Here is a 19,700-nt window from a genome sequence, read left to right as displayed (position 1 = left end):
GGATAGTGTTAATATGTGGGGATCGCTGGTTGGCGTGGACCCGGTGGGCCAAAGGGCCTGTTTCCACACTGTATATTTAAATTAATAAATAAACAAAGCAGGAGTCCCAAGAACTGCTTAATTAATATTATCAGTCTGATAACCTTGAATGCTAACCTTGAAAATGCAAGGGATATCCTTCCGGGTGGCATGAATTACATCGGATGCAAACACGGAACTGACAGAAAAAGCTTCATCCCTGCAAATCAGACATTTACAGCGTTAATCACCACACACATTTCAATGAAATCTTAACAACACAAAAGGTTATCAGGAAGATTTCTCCAGTTTCTTACAAATACTTTCACAAGGATGTTGCCAGGACTTGACGGTCTGAGCTATAGGGAGAGGTTGAGTAGGCTGGGTCTCTGTTCTTAGGAGCGCAGGAGGATGAGGGGTGATCTCATAGAGGTGTATAATATCATGAGAGGAATAGATCGGGTAGATGCACAGTCTCTTGCCCAGAGTAGGTGAATCGAGGACCAGCGGACATAGGTTTAAGGTGAAGGGGAAAAGATTTAAAAGTAATCGGATAGGGTAACATTTTCACACAAAGGGTGTTGGGTGAATGAAATGAGCTGCCAGAGGAGGTAGTTGAGATAGGACAGGTTTGGAGGGATATGGGCCAAACGCAGGCAGGTGGGACTAGTGTAGCTGGGACATGTTGGCTGGTGTGGGCAAGTAGGGCCGAAGGGCCTGTTTCCTCGCTGTATCACTCTGTTTCTCCATTTACATATATTTATTGGTCCTTTGACAACATTATCAGTAGATTGTAAAAATAGCAGATGAAGTGTTTTGGTAACAAATTTATGGATAACCATTGGAACCTATATGTCTTCAATCATTTCTAATTATAAAATACCTCCCATGATAATTCCAAATAAAACTGCTTGATTCAGTCAAGTGATTCTCCTCAGTCACTCTCTGTAACTTGTGTTTCCTATGATATTGCACCGAGGCTAAATCTTTGCGCAAGAATGCAGTGGGTAAAGTTACCTGTACCGAAATGGTGACTTAGTTGTTTGGATTCAGACCTGGCTCTGCACAATTGCTTTCGAGCTTTTCCTCATTCTGAAGAAAGATTGTTGGCCTAAAATGTTAATTTATCTTTTTTTGAGCTCACTGCATATTCTGCCTGTTCTGCTGAATATTTCTGATATTTTACTTTATTGATAAATGGCCTTATCAATAAAGAGTTCAGCTCCCCTCCGAAAGGCAGCAAAAAAAAAAACATGCAAAATTCATTACATGGTTTGTACAATGGGATTTTGATTTGTCAAAACATCTAGTTCACATTAACTTGGGCATGGTGGCGTGGCGGTAGAGCTACTGCCTTACAGCGCCAGAACCTGGGTTTGATCCTGACTATGGGTGCTTGTCTGTACGGAGTTCGTACGTTCTTCCTGTGATCTGCATGGGTTTTCTTCGAGATCTTCAGTTTCCTCCCACACTCCAAAGACGTAGAGGTTTGTAGGTTAATTGGCTTGGTATATGTGTAAATTGTCCCTAGTGGGTGTAGGATAGTGTTAATGTGCGGGGATCGCTGGTCGGTGCAGATTCGATGGGCCGAAGGGCCTGTTTCCACACTGTATCTCTAAACTAAACTACAAGTAGTGCTTAGTGTTGCAGAACCCGTATGCAGAGATTATTATGGATCTAAATCTGTGAATGTTAGGATTCATGAAGAAATAGTGTAGACATGATGGGCCGAATGGCATAATACTGCTTCTATGTCTGATGGTGAGTCACAAATATTGACTGATTTTCCCCATTGCACAAGCACCAAGTAAACCTTGCAAATCAAACAAAATTGACATCAACATCTTCTACTCTTGAAAAGCAGAATGTTAAAATATGATGAATCCACTCTTTGTACATTAAATATGCAAACTTACCTCAAGTCCAGCACCTGGCTTGCAACGACTCCAGGTTGCATAGACTTGCCTTCAGCTACATCATACAGGAACAGCTTACAATCGCACACAACGGCATATGCTCTCTGCCATCCCCTCTTCACCCCGGTCGGCTTGGGAATCTTAAGTACCAAAACACGAAGTCAATTCAAGTTCAATCAACATAATATTTCAGCACTTGTTGGACACCACAGTAGCAAAGCTGCTGCCTCACAGCACCAGACACCCGGCTTCATCCCGACTACTGGAGCAGTCTGTGCAGAGGTTTTTCCTTCTCCCTGTGTCCGCGTGGGTTTTCCAGTTTCCTCCCACATTCCAGGTTTGTAGGTTAATTGGCCTCCATAAATTGCCACCAGTGGATAGGATGCAAAAGTGGAATAACATAGAACTTAGTGTACGGGTGATCGATGCTCAACCTGGACTCAGTGGGCTAAAGGGCCTGTATCCACACTTCATCTCTAAACCACAAAAACCAAACAAAATCTCTGTAAAACCCTTAAAATGTTTTCCTTCTCCCATTCCTTCTCTCCCGAGATGCTGCCTGACCCGCTGAGTTACTCCAGCATTTTGTGTCTACCTTAAAACGTTTATATAGTCAACTGCCTTCCCTGATTAATTTTTGCATCTTTTTTATGCCTTTCTATTTCACCATTGAAATTTAGACAACTATTGCTTTTAGAATTTATTCAGTTACAAAAATACGTGATATTATCCCTTGCGAATGAAATCTCCAAAACTGGTGCGTTAAGTTTGGAAACTGTACAATATCGGAAAGCTATTTCAACACCATAGCACAGTTGGTTACCTGTTGCATCAGATACAACGTCGATGATGGGATGCCTTCATTTAGTCTAGTTTAAAGATACAGCGTGGAAACAGGCCCTTCGGCTCTACAAATCCGCCCCCACCAGCGATCATCCGTACATGAGTTTTATGTTCTCCTACACACTGGGAACAATTTAAAGACGCCAATTAACTACAAACCCGCTCGTCTTTGGGGCGTAGGAGGAAACTGGAGCACCTGGAGAAAACCACATGGCCCCAGGGAGAATGTGCAAACTCCGCACAGACAGCACCCGTAGTCAGGATCGAACCCTTGAGCTGTGAGGCAGCAGCTCCACCATTACGCTACTGTGCTGCCCCTCGAGTCTCATAGATTCCCCATGTTTCTGCTATGTGATAGTGCAAACAACACTGGGTGTATTCAAAATTCATACAGGGCACCTTCTCAGACACAAGTTCATCATTCAGTCCATGAACTAGAGGCAAGGGGTGCAGCGCTAGAGAGCTGTGTTCGATCCTGACTACGGGTGCTGTCTGTACAGAGTTTATAGTTCTCCCTGTGACCTGTGTTGGTTTTCTCCGGGTGCTCCGGTTTCCGCCCACACTCCAAAGACCTACCGATGGCAGCCTCGCCAGTGGTCTGTCTGTCTTTTCCTCTTTTTTTTGTTGTTATTTTTAGTGTGTTTTAAAAGTTTGTGTTAATGTTCTCTGGTTTGTTTTATGTGGGGGGTGGGGGAGGGGGAAACTTTTTGTTCAATCTCTTACCTTGCCGGAGATGCGATTGTTTTCCGGATGGTATCTCCGGTCGCTCTGCGGCCTAACATCGTGGAGCTGGAGGCCTTGCTTGGGACTGACTTTGAGCCCCACCGCGGGGCGTGGACTTACCACCGGAGCCTGTGATCCCTTGTCTGGGATCGACGCTCCAACCGCGGCATGCGGATTTCACCATCAAGGAGCTCGCAGTCTCGATCAGAAAGCGATGTCGGGAAGCTCCAAATCGCCGAAGGTTTGACCAGTCCCGACCTGGGTCCGATCGCCCGTCGTGGGGGAGCTGAGATTCCCCCGCGATGCGGGAGCTTGATCGCCCGACACAGAGGACCCGACCGCCGGCTGTGGGAGTCAAGATCATCCCGTCAACGGGAGGCTTGAGGCCCCCGACCAGGGAAGAACAAAGAAGGGATCGAACGTTTTTTCGCCTTCCATCACAGTGAGGAATGTGGAGGAGTCACTGTGGTGGATGTTCATGTTAAAATGTATTTTGTGTGTTCTGTTGCTTTTTATTGGTACGACTGTATGGCAAATGAAATTCCTCGTATGTTGCAAAACATAACTTGGGTAATAAAGTATGATTATGATTTGTAGGTTAATTGGCCTTGGTAAAATTGTACATTGCCCTGAGGGTGTAGGATAGTGCTAGTGTGCAGGGATCGCTGGTCGGCGCAGACTCAGGGAGCTGAAGGAGTTCGTTTCGGTGCTGTATCTCTAAACTGAACTCCTGTTCTTTCATCTTAGTGTTAACCTTACCAATATTGAGCAAACACCATGAATTCTATGGATTCTTTGCCATACATAAGTGAGAAGCAGTGTTCATACCTTTACATAGCCTTTGTAGGCAGTTCCTATTCCCCTCTGGACATCTATTCCAAGTGGCCTCTTTGCTTGCTCAGATGGTAAGGGGCACACTTGAGGGGCACTGTCCTTGCACAAGACGTGGCAGATAAATGAGCAAACTGTGGAACAAGTGAACTTTTATTAACTACATCATACAACATGTACATTTTATTGCAGTATGAGTAAATTGAAGATGCTGTGCAGCAATCTGGATGCTGCCCAGTGACAACATTATTTTTCTGCCCAATGTTATCGACAGTGCACCGAAACAAAAAGAACAGGCGCAAAATTAGTTCCGCAAATGGATGTTTTAAAGCAGGAAGGCAACATTGGTTGTGAAGGGAAAACAGTTTGCTGGAGGAACTGAGAGGGTGAGGCAGCCCCACAGATGCTGCCTGAACCTGCAGGTGTTCCTCCAGGTGTATAAAATCATGAGAGGAATAGCTCGGGTAGACGCACAGAGTCTCTTGCTCAGGTGTCTGCATCGAGGACCAGAGGTCATAGGTTCAAGGTGAGGGGAAAAGATTTAATAGGAATCTGAGGGGTAACTTTTTCACACAGAGGGTGGTGGGTGTATGGAACAAGCTGCCAGAGGTGGTAGTTGAGGCTGGGACTATCCCATCGTTTAAGAAACAGTTAGACAGGTACATGGATGGGACAGGTTTGGACGGATATGGATCATATGCAGGCAGGTGGGACTAGTGTAGATGGGACATGTTGGCCAGTGTGGGAAAGTCGGGCCGAAGGGCCTGTTTCCACACTGTATCACTCTATGACTGGATGAGCTGATTGTGTATTTTACTCCAGACTCCAGCATTGGCATCTCTAATGTTTCCACTACATCTGAAGAAAGTAAGGTTGGTATCTACGCAGGTTGCAAAAGTCAAGAAATGAGAAAGGACAGGTTCAAATCAGCTTCCATTGTTTTGTATGCTTGATGTATTTTAAGAATGCCAGACACTAAAGACGTCTTCCTTCATAGTTTACGTTGAACCACATCATGTTATTGATAACAAGGGCTTAATATAGACAATGCTAATACTCACCATCGCAGGCATAGCCCTGTCGCACTAATCCCACCATCAGAGAGGTGCAATGGCTACACTGGGTGGGGCTGGAGAAATTCCTGATGCTGACTTGGTGGGCTTTAGGCTGCAAAATTTAAAGAAACATAGAAAAGATACAAAATCAGAACTGGCAAATAGATGGATCCCTGCACATCTCCACTGAGCAAGACTGATGACTTTATTTACCTTTTTAAACAGAGTTTGGAATCAAGTTGGCATTGAACCTGTCATTGAGAATATTTAGTTTCATTTTTTTAAGACATTATTCTGAAACGAGGCATGAAGTTGGTGCCAAAATGGCACGGCAACTCGTCCAATCATCTCACGTTTCCAGCGACCTGGGTTCACTTTGACTTGTGGGGAGTTTGCACATTCTCCCTATAAACATGAGGACGGGGCAGAGCCTCGGATGGAGTCAGGACACCGACACGGGGTCTCGGGGGCCGGGGTCTTGGGGTGGGGGAGGGGGTCTCGGGGTGGGAGTCTTGGGGTGGGGAGGGGGTCTCGGGATGGGGGAGGGGGTCTCGGGGTGGGGGAGGGGGTCTCGGGGTGGGGATCTCGGGGTGGGGAGGGGGTCTCGGGGTGGGAGAGGGGGTATCAGGGTGGGGATCTCGGGGTGAGATTGGGGGTCTCGGTGTGGGGGTCTTGGGGTGGGGGTCTCGGGATGGGGGAGGGGGTCTCGGGGTGGGGGAGGGGGTCTCGGGGTGGGGAGGGGGTCTTGGGGTGGGGAGGGGGTATTGGGGTGGAGGAGGGGGTCTCGGGGTCGGGTTGGGGGTCTCGGGGTGGGGGAGAGGGTCTCGGGGTGGGGGACGGAGTGGGCTGGAGTCGGAGTTGGGCTGAAGTCAAGCTGACATGTATGGGGCCACATTGTGGAGAACGAGGGAGGACCCGGCATGGGGGTGCCAAGAACGAAGGGGAATGAAGAAGGGGTAACTTTGTCGGTGCCTTTGCGGTGACTCTTTTGTGTACTTTGTATGCAATAACAAAGAATTTGACTGCACCTCGCCAGGTACAAGAGACAATAAAGCATCATCATCATGTCGACTTCCCTGGATACTCTAGTTTCCTCCCTCTTCTCCAGAAAGTGCTGGTTGTTGGGTGAACGGGCTGTTGCACATCCTCTCACGTTTAAATGGATGGTGGGAGAATCAGAAGGGTTTCCATGGGCAGGTGTGAGTGAATAAATCATTGCAAAATAAGGATGGGAGGCAATTGCACCGAGAGCCTTTAGTTTAGTTTAGAGATACAGCACAGAAACAGGCCCTTCGGCCCACCGAGTCTGCACCGACCAGCAATCCCCGCACATTAACACTATCCTACACACACTCGGGACAATTTTTACATTTATACCAAGCCAATTAACCGACAAACTTGTATGTCTTTGGAGTGTGGGAGGAAACCAAAGATCTCGGAGAAAACCCACGCAGATCACGGGGAGAACGTACAAACTCCGTACAGACAGCACCCGTAGTCGGGATGGAACCCGGGTCTCCGGCGCTGCATTCGCTGTAAGGCAGCAACTCTACCGCTGCACCACCGTGACTGCCCTTTTTCCTTACTAAGCCAGCGGAACTTTATTGGGCTGAATGGCTTAGTAAGGAAATATGTAAGTACTGAGAGTACATAAAATATTACCTTTGGCAAAGGAGTGGGTTGTACAAATATAGGAGATGTAGCAGCAGGAGTAGTTTGATGAGGCGTCAGTGGCTCCTGAAATTTAATAAAATGGAAGGAAAAGTTTAGGTGCTAGCGTCTAGTTTATGGCATGTACAAAGATTAAAGCCACCATCCCAACATTCCCATATTCTCAGGAGATCAGCAAAATACTGATCATGAGCTTGGACTGCGATTACCGTAATGACAGCTATACAAATAATATTGAGTCACATCAGTGCCATCATCATTTTTGAATTAGACACAAAGTGCTGGAATAACCGAGTGCGTCAGGCAGCATCTGTGGAAGGAATGTAAAGGCTGAGGGAGGGATATAGGTGGAAAGTAGGATAGTGGGAGAAATAAGTGTGGTAAGGAGGGAAGAGGCGGGGGAAGGGAGGGGGTTAGTCAATAGTCAATAGTCGTTTATTTGTCACATACACATAAATGTGTAGTGAAATGAAACATTACCCGCAGTTGAAAAATAAGACCAATAAGAATAATCAATAAAAATGCAATAACACATACAATCACAAACTAACACCAAACAAAAAGAAACATCCATCACAGTGAGTCTCCTCCAGTCACCTCCTCACTGTGATGGAAGGCCACAATGTCTTTTCTCTTCCCTTGCCGTCTTGTCCCGCGGTCAGGCTGTTGTCCTTGCCACGTCGGTGAAAATCCCGCGGCCTATTTCAGGCCGCGCCGGACGGTGAAAGGTCCGTGGCGGGCCGACCCAAGCCCGCGATTCGGGGCGGGCGAACACGCTGCCTCTGCCCCTGCTCCTGATGTCGGCCCCCACCCAGGGGCCTGCGGGCTTCCAACATCCACGCGGCCCGCGCCGGAGCCTCCGGAGACGAGTCGCAGCCGCTCCCGCAGCATCCGAAGGCGGCCAGCGCCGCAGGTGGTGAGTCCAGGCCACGGGCTCTGCGAACCAGAGCCCCAGGTGGTCCCAGGTGCATGGCCGGTGGTAGGCCGCAGCGGGAACGGAGACACGACACAGAACAAAGGTCGCGTCTCCGTTCGGGAAAGAGAATTTTACAGTTCCCGTTCCCTCCCACCCCCCCCCCCCCCCAAACATAACATACAAACCCTACACCATATTAAAACTACAATTCAGACAAAAACAACAAAAAACACAAAAGACAGACGGACTGCAGGCAAGCCGCAGCTGCGACGGCTCCTGTTACTGGAAAAAGGAGAATTTAATGTTCATACCATGCTATCTTTTAAATAACATGTTAGATCAACAGAGGTTGGTGCCTGAAAGGGCCTGTCCCACTGAGGTGATTGTTTTAGGCGACTACAGGTGACTAGGCTGTCGCCACACGATGTCGCCTGAACGGTCGTGAGTCGTCTCCAAAGAGTCGTAGCGTCTTTCTGGTCGTCGCAACATTTTCAGAATGTTGACAAATTTTCGGCGACAGTGGGTTTGACGCCAATGAGCACAGCTTGACGTCTCCTGACGTAGGTGCTGTCGTAGGTTGTCGCCAGGTGATGTAGGTTGTCGCCGGTGCTGACTTCGGTGAATTCCAAGTGTGGTCTTGATCTGATCACCCATCAGTGTAATATGTTCATAAATGATGTTAGGTTTTGTATGTTTTTGCACTTGTATTCCGTTTAAAGTTTGAATTTTAAAGTTTGGTTTATTGAAATTTATTACAATATTTTTGTATGCACTGTTGTATGTTTTTATCAACCATTTAAAAAAAATTGTTTGTTTCAATATCAATAAAGGAAATTCTTGACATTTTGATGGAAAATTGATGTATGAAGTTATTGCATTTCAGAGTAGTTTCTCATGGCATCACTTTCAAATAGTCACGATGCAGAATGAATGGAAACCCTACCATACACCCCCTTTTATAGGGATACTGGGGGATTCCATTGTTTTGGAGGCCAGAATGACGTGAATTGTCTTCAGTCTTCAGGGTTGTAGCTTGTCGCGGGTGGACGTAGGTTAACTTCGGTTGTTGTAAATTGTTGCCTATGTGGTCGTAGGTTGATGTAGGTGCGGTCGTAGGTGGACGTCCTAGTCGCGATGATTGGGTTGCCAGCTGTCGGTAGCTTGCCGTAGCTTGACATCGACTAGGTGGGTGCTTGCCGTAGCTTGACGTCGGCTAGGTTGTTGTAGCTTGTCGTTGACATTGTCGTAGGGGGGTCCAGTCGCCGGTTTTTCGGCGACCTGCTACGTCTATTACAGTCACCTAAAATAAATCGCCTAAGTGGGACAGGCCCTTTAGGTTTTTACATTAAAAACTCCTTAAAACTGCACCAAACAAGGATCATGGCATTCAAAAGAATGGTAAATTGTGTTGAAAGCATAATAAATCAAGTTCCTAAGGAGAATACTGTACTTCAAAAGTAGCTTTACAAAGCGGAATTATTTCACTAAAAATATATTTTTTAATAAGTGCACCAAATTTGATCGTACTTACATCCCTGTGATCCACATGGTAAGAAGCTGAGGGTGCAGGAGAAAGGGGAGATGCTTCTGGTTTCAAGGCCCCGCAATCACACTCACTGACAGAACCACTCTGGAACATGGAATAAAGTTCTGTTTTAAACATTCTGTTTCAAATTAATGCTCGAAAAGAATTAGTTCAGTCAATTCACTTTCTGTTCGCAAGGAGGTGTTTCCGAGAAGTAACCATATTAAGTTTTAAAAACCATACCCAAAATTACACTTTAAAACAACTTTAATGCATTATTTTTTACAAGTGGCGGCAAGCTTCTTCAATCAAAAAATAAGCTGGGATGAAGAAGTGCATCTCTGGATGCCCATCAAATTATTAAATCTAAGATGTAAGAAATAAAAGGAGAAGCTATTTACACCTCAACCTTACTCTGTTTAATAAGATCATGGCTGAACTTACATGGAGCCAATTTCACAAGCAAACTGCATTTCCTTTGATTCCCTTCATGTCTAAAACTCTATTGAACTGTGCCTTGAATATACTTTCTTGGGCAGCTTACACCCCATGCATTTATTCACAAAATGCTGGAGTAACTCGGCAGGTCAGGCAGCATCTCAGGAGAGAAGGAATGGGTGACGTTTCGGGTCGAGACCCTTCTTCAGACTGTTGGGGTCTCGACCCGAAACGTTACCCATTCCTTCTCTCCCGAGATGCTGCCTGACCTGCTGAGTTACTCCAGCATTTTGTGAATACCTTCGATTTGTACCAGCACCTGCAGTTATTTTCTTACACCTCATGCATATCGACTTCTCTAACTTCAAGTAGCCTTTGCTTTCCCTCTCTTTCCATCCCTCCCCCATCCTATTTCGCCGACCACTGACTGTCCCCCTGATTAAATATTATCTTTGTCTACTTCATTGTCACCTTCCCCTAGCTAACAACGATCTATTCTGCATTTTCCTTGTGCTTCGTCCCCTTGGATGTCTCGTTTTCACACCTTACCCTTCCATATCTCTATGTCTCCCTCTCCCGACTCAGTCTGAAGAAGGGTCTCGACCCGAAGCATCACCCATTCCTTCTATCCGGAGATGCTGCCTGTCCCGCTGAGTTACTCCAGCATTATGTGTCTACCTTCGAGATGAACCAACTTCTCCTCGCCTCTGTCCAGAACAACCACCTCTGATTTTGAGAATGTAACCTGTTTCCAGACACTGCCGCCAAAGGAAATGTCATTCCCGTACTCTCCAGCAAGCCCAGTGGAAATTTTGTACATTTCAAGAACATCATCTCTCATTTTTCTAAACTCAAACTAGTTTAAGACCAGTCTGGTTAATCACGCCTCATATGACAACCAGTGATCCCAAGAACGGAGATGGTGTTGGTTGCAGATCTCAAAATAAGCAATTGACCAAAAGAACCATTCTACTTGAAGTGCTGGAGTAACTCAGCAGGTCAGGCAGCAGCTCTGGAGAACAAAGGGATTAAACGGTGGCCCAGCGGTAGAGTTGCTGCCTTACAGCGAATGCAGTGCCGGAGACCCGGGTTCCATCCTGACTACGGGTGCAGTCTGCACGGAGTTTGTACGTTCTCCCCTTGACCTGCGTGGGTTTTCTCCGAGATCTTCGGTTTCCTCCCACACTCCAAAGACGTACAGGTTTGTAGGTTAATTGGCTTGTTAAATGTAAAAATTGTCCCTGGTGGGGATAGTGTTAAAGTGCGGGGATCGCTGGTCGGCATGGACCCGGTGGGCCAAAAGGGCCTGTTTCCGTGCTGTATCACTGCAGTAAACTAACAAAGATAGATAACATTTTGGGTCAGACTGATAGTAATAGGAGTAGGACAAAGCCTGGTGAGTGATAAGCGGATATAGGTGAGGGGGGATTTGGATAGGCAGATGGTTCGGCAAATGCCAGAGATAAAAAGACAGAAGGTAAGAGATAGATTTCTTACTTTTCATTTCTGGCCTTTGTCCAACAGTCTGCCATTCAACCCCCCTCACCTGTATCCACCTATCACTTGCCAGACTTTGCCCCACCGCCTCCTCTCTTCCAGCTTTCTACCCCCTACTACGATCAGTCTGAAGAAGGGTCCTGTCTCGAAACATCACCGAACCACATTCTCCAGAGATGCTGCCTGACTTGTTGGGCTACTCCAGCACTTTGTCTCTTTCTTGGTAAACCAGCACCTGCTGTTCCCCGTGTCTACCATTTTACATAGCTGCATCCCAAAGAGCAAAATTATTACTTCATGCATTCATTAAAATTATGTTTTGTACAAAACATTATCTCTTCCTCAACAGATTTTATTTTTAAAAATGTTGACATGTGGCAAAAGTGACAGCCAACATGTAACAACAATGAAATAAATGATCAGATTGTTTATTTTAGGTAGTCAAAAAGTGCTGGAGTAACTCAGGACAGGCAGCATCTCTGGAGAGAAGGGATGGGTGACGTTCCTTCTCTCCAGAGATGCTGCCTGTCCCGCTGAGTTACTCCAGCATTTGGTGTCTATCTTTAGAGTATAACCAGTATCTGCAGTTCCTTCCTACATATTTATTTTAGGTAACTTCCTCGATATTATTTCCTCGATAACTTCCGGTTCCCAGGCCCCCACTCCCTCATCTTTACCATGGATGTCCAGTCACTCTACACTTCCATCCCCCACAAGGATGGTCTTGAAGCCCTCCGTTTCTTCCTCGACCGTAGAACCAGCCAATCCCCATCTACCAACACTCTCCTCCACCTAGCAGAGCTGGTTCTTACCCTCAACAACTTCTCCTTTGACTCCTCCTACTTCCTCCAAACCAGAGGCGTAGCTATGGGCACTAGCATGGGCCCTAGCTACGCCTGCCTCTTTGTCGGGTACGTCGAACAATCCCTGTTCCGGGCGTACACTGGCCCCATCCCCGAACTCTACCTCCGCTACATCGACGACTGCATTGGTGCTACCTCTTGCACCCATGCAGAACTCACTGACTTCATACACTTCACCTCCAATTTCCATCCTGCCCTTAAATATACCTGGACTATCTCCGACATCTCCCTCCCGTTTCTGGACCTCACCATCTCCATCACAGGAGACAGACTAGTGACGGACATTTACTTTAAACCCACTGACTCGCACAGCTATCTGGACTACACTTCTTCCCACCCGGTCCCCTGCAAAATGTCTATCCCCTACTCCCAATTCCTCCGTCTACGCCGCATCTGCGCCCGGGATGAGGTGCTTCACACTAGGGCTTCAGAGATGTCCTCGTTCTTCAGGAAACGGGGCTTCCCCTCTTCTATATCCCGCAGCTCCGCTCTTGCTCCCTCTCCCCCCACTCGCAACAAGGACAGAATCCTCCTCGTTCTCACCTTCCACTCCACCAGCCAGCGGATCCAACAAATCATCCACCAACATTTCCGTCACCTACAACGGGACCCCACCACTGGCCATATCTTCCAAATCCCCTCCCCTCTTTGTGTTCCGCAGAGACCGTTCCCTCCGTAACTCCCTGGTCCACTCGTCCCTTCCTACCCAAACCACCCCAACCCAGGGCACTTTCCCCTGCAACCGCACTGGATGCAACACCTGTCCCTTCACCTCCTCCCTCAACTCCATCCAAGGACCCAAACAGTCTTTCCAGGTGAGACAAAGGTTCACCTGCACCTCCTCCAACCTCATCTATTGCATCCGCTGCTCTAGATGTCAACTTATTTACATCGGCGAAACCAAGCGCAGGCTCGGCGATCGCTTCGCTGAACACCTGCGATCGGTCCGCATTAACCAAACTGATCTCCCGGTGGCCGAGCACTTCAACTCCCCCTCCCATTCCCAGTCTGACCTTTCTGTCATGGGCCTCCTCCAGTGCCATAGTGAGGCCCACCAGAAATTGGAGGAGCAGCACCTCATATTTCGCCTGGGCAGTTTGCAGCCCAGTGGTATGAACATCGACTTCTCAAACTTTAGATAGTTCCTCTGTCCCTCCCGTCCCCTCCTCCTTCCCAGATCTCCCTCTATCTTCCTGTCTCCACCTATATCCTTCCTTTGTCCCGCCCCCCTGACATCAGTCTGAAGAAGGGTCTCGACCCGAAACGTCACCCATTCCTTCTCTCCCGAGATGCTGCCTGACCTGCTGAGTTACTCCAGCATTTTGTGAATAAATACCTTCGATTTGTACCAGCATCTGCAGTTATCTTCTTATACTATTTATTTTAGGTGCTGTTTGAGGTACAAGTATGCCCAAGGTGTCTGGAGAAATACTTTAGCTTTCCTTCCAATAGTACTGTAAATAGTACTGTATATGTTTAAAGGAAGACACTATTAAATGTGTTTCCTAAAGAGTAGTGCATTAACAATGCTGTACCATGCAATACTGCACGGGAGTACAAGCTAGATTACATGATGAGGTTGCTGAGCAAGTCATGAATCACAACATCCCATCTCAGAACAATATAGAACAACAAAATGCTGGAGTAACTCAGCGGAACAGGCAGCATCTCTGGAGAGAAGGAATGGGTGACGTTTTGGGTGGAGACCTGCCTGTCCTGCTGAATTACTCCAGCATTTTGTGTCTATCTTCTGTTTAAATAGGCCTGAAGAAGGGTCTCGACCTGAAACTTCAATCCAGAGATGCTGGCTGTCCCGCTGAGTTACTCCAGCAATTTGTGTCTATCTTCGGTTTAAAACAGCATCTGCAGTTCCTTCCTACACAACATAGAACATGTACCAGCAGCTTGATCAAAAGTTATCAATTTGAGATGACACTGTTTCTCTCTTCACAGATTCTGCCTGATCAATTGGGAAATTCCAATTTTTTTTCGATGTTAGCTTAAATATGATTGTCACACAGCTTTGTATTCAAAGGATTTTTGCTTGGAACTCTGTTGTAGTTTTCAAAGTGGCTGAATATTTTCAGCATTTTTATTTTATAAAGATGTGTTATAACTTTTATATAGCTACTGGATCTTTGATCTTGATCTTTTTGGGTACCTTACACTCAGTTATCAGAGGACATATTTAAAAAGCACACACAAAATCCTTTAACATCAAGACTATTTTAACATAAGGATGGGGTTAATTCATATTAAGTAACAAGAACTACTTCAATTGTCATTTATTCTCGAACTATAACCTGGTACACAACGTACTAAAGAATGGATGCTGTCAGGTACGGCAAAATATTTTCTTACATGTCTTTTCTTTGAAAACCAGGGCTTGATGGAAGACATCAAGTTTGAAAAAGATAGCCAGAAAACAAGAAGCATTGAACAATACATTAAAACAACATATCAGACAGGGAAGAGTAAATGTTGGGTCCTAGCTTTTGTAAAGATGCAGACCAATTACATGCTCGCTAAATGTAGAAATAGTTACATCTGTGCAAATTCAGGAGTTCAAATAAGTGACTAAACTCCTCAGCTGACCCACGAATTAGGGACTAACGAGAAAAGTACTATCAATGGTTTATCATTACTAGGTGAAAGCTAGAGACCACATCTGAATCACTCATAGATTATATCCGAAATAATTAATGAGGGGTGATTGAAAGCATTTGCCTAATTTTATTTGAACTCCTGAGGTTGATTGATTCTCTCAAATGCACTGATTTCAAAAAAATATTTATTAAAAAATGCCAACATTGTGTTTAGTAGATTGCTGGATTATGTTATCAATGGAAGATTTTTTTTTCTCGATTGAGTGTCATGGGAACAGCAATTAGGAAGTTAAGTATGAAATATCACCAGTTTATTTTAATAGCTTTCAAACACGAGCAGTGGGAGTCACGTTGAGGAAGTGTCACGTGAAGCGACACATTAGTGAGTGACACAGACGGAAACACAGCTGGTTCTTAGAGTCAGGTTATGCAGGTTGTAACAGTTAGGGGGACAAAGCAAGCACTGAAACTTACTTCTTCCCAAAATGCTAGGAGAGATGATGTAGACGAGGAAGAAACAGAGCCCTTAAGTGCAACAGATACGAGAAAAACACACTTAGTGAATACCCTTCACAAACTGAAAGGTTTTCATCAGGACACCATCTCTTGCAAAGAGACTACTGCATTGGGATAAAATCAAATTTCCTTTAAAGGAAGACAGTGAGGCCACTAGAAACAACACAGTTTACAGATTCTCGGGAGATGTTTGGAATAAGCATAACTCCATGCTACAAGTGTACATCCAGTTCACTTTTAACATTTTAATTTGTGAAGAATTAGCATTGGAAAAATGGAGTGTGAACTAAATCTGCAAGTACCAAAAACATTTACGGATACCTTCATTCATTTTGCATCGTGGCAGCACATTTGATTTTTGACTAAAACCTTGAAAATGCGTACATCAATCACTTGAATACATCAAAGATAGACACAAGATGCTGGAGTCACTCAGAGGGACAGGCAGCATCTCTGGAGAGAAGGAATGGGTGACGTTTCGACTTGAGACCCTTCTTAAGTCTCGACCCAAAACATCACCCATTCCTTCTCTCCAGAGATGCTGCCTGTCCTGCTGAGTTACTCCAGCTTTTTGTCTCTATCTTTGGTTGAAACCAGCATCTGCCGTTCCATCCTATAGTTGAACGCACCAAATTACTTTCTACAATCAGAAACAATCTCTGCATAGTTTAATTAATATTTCCCACCACTTACAGTTTTTCTGCCCTGCTTTACTCAGGATGTATTTTTAATCTCTTCTCTGCTCAAATGGAACTTGCGATACACATGGATAACATATCCTTAAGAGAGTTTGACCTGAGCACTATACAGACAACACTTACTTTAAATCCTAAGTCATGTGGAACAGGAGAGGTGTTGAAGTAGTCAAAAATTGAGTCTTGAAAATCGGGGAGTTTGAGTCCTTTAATAGAAAAAGTAAAGCAGAAGTCAAAGTTAATCACCATACAGATTTACCATTTGCAAAAAAGCAGTCCATATCTGTACTTGCAACTGACAGTAGAGTTGATTCCAGTGGCAAAGATCACTAACCTTTTTCTGTTCTGGCTCTACTCTCCTCCAATTCTTTCTTTAAACTCAGTATCTCCTCCATGAAGTGCTGATTTTTGGCATCCGCTTCCTTCTGTTTGCTAGAAAATAGTTCATGGACAATAGAATGCAGAATAGCAAAATGAATTTGACTGATACAAGTTTTAGATTTGAGGGGATTTAATATGATGAGGTTTTAATTTTGTAAGGTTTCAAAACTGAGATGAGAAAAAACGTTTTCACCCAGAGAGTTGTGAATTTGTGGACCTCTCTGCCACTGAGGGCAGTGGAGGCCGATTCACTGGATGAATTTAAAAGAGAGTTAGATAGAGCTCTAGGGGCTAGCAGAATCAAGGGAGAAGGCTGGCACAGGTTACTGATTGTGGATGATCAGCCATGATCACAATGAATGGCGGTGCTGGCCTCCTCCTGCACCTATTTTCTATGTTTCTATGTTTAATATATAACCAGAAACTCCCTTTAAATGTTGCCCTTTTCAACTTATAGGCTCTGCCTTCTAGTCTTTGACATTTCCACCCTTTGAAAAAGGTTCGGATTGTCCACTCTATCGATGAACCTTTAATATCAGGGCAAGGTGTAATTGCTGTCAGGTGAAATATGCACTGGTCCCAGTCATTGAATGAATATCATGGCATTGAAACAGGCCCTGTGGCCCACCATGCCCTTACGTTAAGTCCTATCTGTACTAATCCTATTTACCAACACGTGAGCCATGACTGTGCTTTGCAATTGAAGTGCTCATCTTGATTCTTCGTACATGCCTTCCTCAACGACCGAGCAGTCCATTTAAAGCTTTGTCCCCAAATCCCCCAAAACCTTTTTCTCTTCAAACCCATGCCCTCTGATCTCAGATACATCTGCTTTCACGCACTGCTAGGTTTTAGTTTTTAGTTTTAGTTTTTAGTTAGAGAGATACAGTGCGGAAAACAGGCCCTTCGGCCCACTGGGTCTCTGCCAACCAGCAATCCCCGCACATTAACACTATCCTATACCCACCAGGGACGATTTTTACATTTAGCAAGCCAATTAACCTACAAACCTGTACCACGCAGGTCACGGGGAGAACGTACAAACTCCGTACAGACAGCACCCGTAGTCGGGATGGAACCCGGGTCTCCGGCACTGCATTCGTTGTAAGGCAGCAACTCTACCGCTGCGCCACCGTGCCGCCAAAAGGTTAAAGAATATTGAAAATATATTTTACATTTTTGAGATTGAAAGCTTTTCATAAACTGCTTCTGACAACATCCATGTCATTTTAAACATTGTGGCCAGAAAATAATGAACAAAATCAACTCTAAAATTATGTATTTATATTGTACCTTATTACTATCCCAGTACATGCTTTGAAAATACTAGTTTCAAAACATGTGCCAACCAGACTCCACGTGTGGCAACTGATTCATGTTTCCAGTCCAGCTGCTAATGGGTCATTCTTAGTGACGTGTGTGATCAAAATTATGAAATACCTCTCTTCTAATTCTGAAAGCATTACAGGTATATTGTTTTGTACTGTATATATGACTTATATATGTCGGAGTTTATCAAGTGAAATTTTTATATGTTACTAGGCCAAGTGGGCCCGTTGGGCCCGTCCTCGTAGGGTTTCCATTGTAACCGGGAGGAGGGGAGGGAGGGAAGGGGGAGGGAGGGAGGGGGGAGGGAGGGAGGGAGGAGGGAGGTGTGGAGGGAGGGGAGGGGGAGGGAGGGGGGGAGGGGAAGGGAGGGGAGTTCCTGCCTTCTCCCCATACTCCCTGATTTCGCTATCATTAAGAGCTCTATCTAGCTCTCTTTTGAATGCATTCAGAGAATTGGCCTCCACTGCCTTCTGAGGCAGTGAATTCCACAGATTTACAACTCTCTGACGGAAAAAGTTTTTCCTCATCTCCGTTCTAAATAGCCAACCCCTTATTCTTAAACTGTGGCCCCTGGTTCTGGACTCCCCCAACATTGGGAACATGTTTTCTGCCTCTAATGTGTCCAACCCCTCAATAATCTTATACGTTTCGATAAGATCTCCTCTCATCCTTCTAAATTCCAGTGTATACAAGCCTAGTCGCTCCAGTCTTTCAACATATGACAGTCCCGCCATTCTGGGAATTAACCCAGTAAACCTACGTTGCACGCCCTCAATAGCAAGAATATCCTTCCTCAAATTTGGAGACCAAAACTGCACACAGTTCTGTAGGCAGGAAAATCGCAAAGAATAAGATGAATCTCTTACAATAATTTTTTTAATGTATTACTCTATGCGATAACGCCTAGTCACGTGTATGGCATTTCGGTTCACTTTCCAAAGATGGAGTAGTTCGAGGTAGGATGCCTGTGCAATAGGTCACTGAAGCACAACAGTGGTGACAGGACAACAGCAATGTGCTAATCGATTCAGATCTTTAACAGCAGTAATGTGTGCCACCTGCAGGGCTGTGTGCTTTCAGTCTGGTCAGTGCCTTCCATGAGTCGCTGCCAACAAACCTTGTGAGTGGGTGTCCTTTCAGTCACAAGGGTTGCTGGCATCAACTAATGAAACTGATCGAGATAATTTACAGCCAATTGCATCTTTGCTGCTATTCCTACATTAATCCCACTAACCTGCACCTACATTTATTTAAAACACATCTAATATTTTCTAAAAACGACGTCACTGTTGCAACATGCGAACAAAGAAATTTGCCTCAATTTTGCACACTAAAAGGTGATAACGTTCAACTGAACATCCCTGATCACCATCTTGTCAGTATGAGTAAAAAAACCCTTCCTGCTTCACTCCATTAAATTCCTTCACAATTTCACAAAACATGGATAAGAATTTATTCACGTTGTTCTTCACTTCTCTACTCCAAAGGAAGCAATCTTTAGAAACCATGTCTCATCTCGAAAACCATAGTTTCTCCTCCCTACTACTACCTTAGCGAATATCTGCTGTATGCTCTCCAGAATGGCTACTTCCTTTCTCCAATGGCACATGGCTCCAATCATGACCTTACACACATCTTGGGTAGATGCCGATAGACAAGATGCCTTGACTGAATAGACTAGGGCATGGTCTAAGGAAAAGAAGTTAGGCCTTTAGGGGCGGTACGGTGGAACAACAGTAGATTTTCTGCCTTACAGCACCACAGACCCGGGTTTGATCCTGACTACAGGTACTTGATTGTACGTTCTCCCCGTGACTAGCGTGGGTTGTATCAGAGATCTTCGGTTTCCTCCCACACTCCAAAGTACAGGTTTGTAG

The 19,700-nt window shown here is 45.3% G+C and overlaps 1 protein-coding gene across 1 annotated transcript in view; it reads right to left on the bottom strand.

Moving 5' to 3' along the window:
- Positions 1-19,700, bottom strand: part of cdc42bpb (CDC42 binding protein kinase beta (DMPK-like)) — a 194,285-nt gene that overhangs the window by 23,085 nt on the left and 151,500 nt on the right. Inside the window, exons 20-27 of the mRNA XM_078406009.1 lie at positions 16,448-16,545; positions 16,240-16,319; positions 9,505-9,603; positions 7,049-7,123; positions 5,393-5,498; positions 4,329-4,465; positions 1,935-2,074; positions 157-238 (exon numbers count right to left, since the gene is read on the bottom strand). Of these exons, the coding sequence (XP_078262135.1) occupies positions 157-238; positions 1,935-2,074; positions 4,329-4,465; positions 5,393-5,498; positions 7,049-7,123; positions 9,505-9,603; positions 16,240-16,319; positions 16,448-16,545 (817 nt within the window). The remainder of the gene's footprint in view (positions 1-156; positions 239-1,934; positions 2,075-4,328; positions 4,466-5,392; positions 5,499-7,048; positions 7,124-9,504; positions 9,604-16,239; positions 16,320-16,447; positions 16,546-19,700) is intronic.

Source organism: Rhinoraja longicauda, chromosome 10, assembly GCF_053455715.1.
Source record: "Rhinoraja longicauda isolate Sanriku21f chromosome 10, sRhiLon1.1, whole genome shotgun sequence".
NCBI lineage: Eukaryota > Metazoa > Chordata > Chondrichthyes > Rajiformes > Arhynchobatidae > Rhinoraja > Rhinoraja longicauda.
Note: the sequence above shows the minus strand (reverse complement) of the source record. Positions and strands in the feature narration are given on the sequence as shown.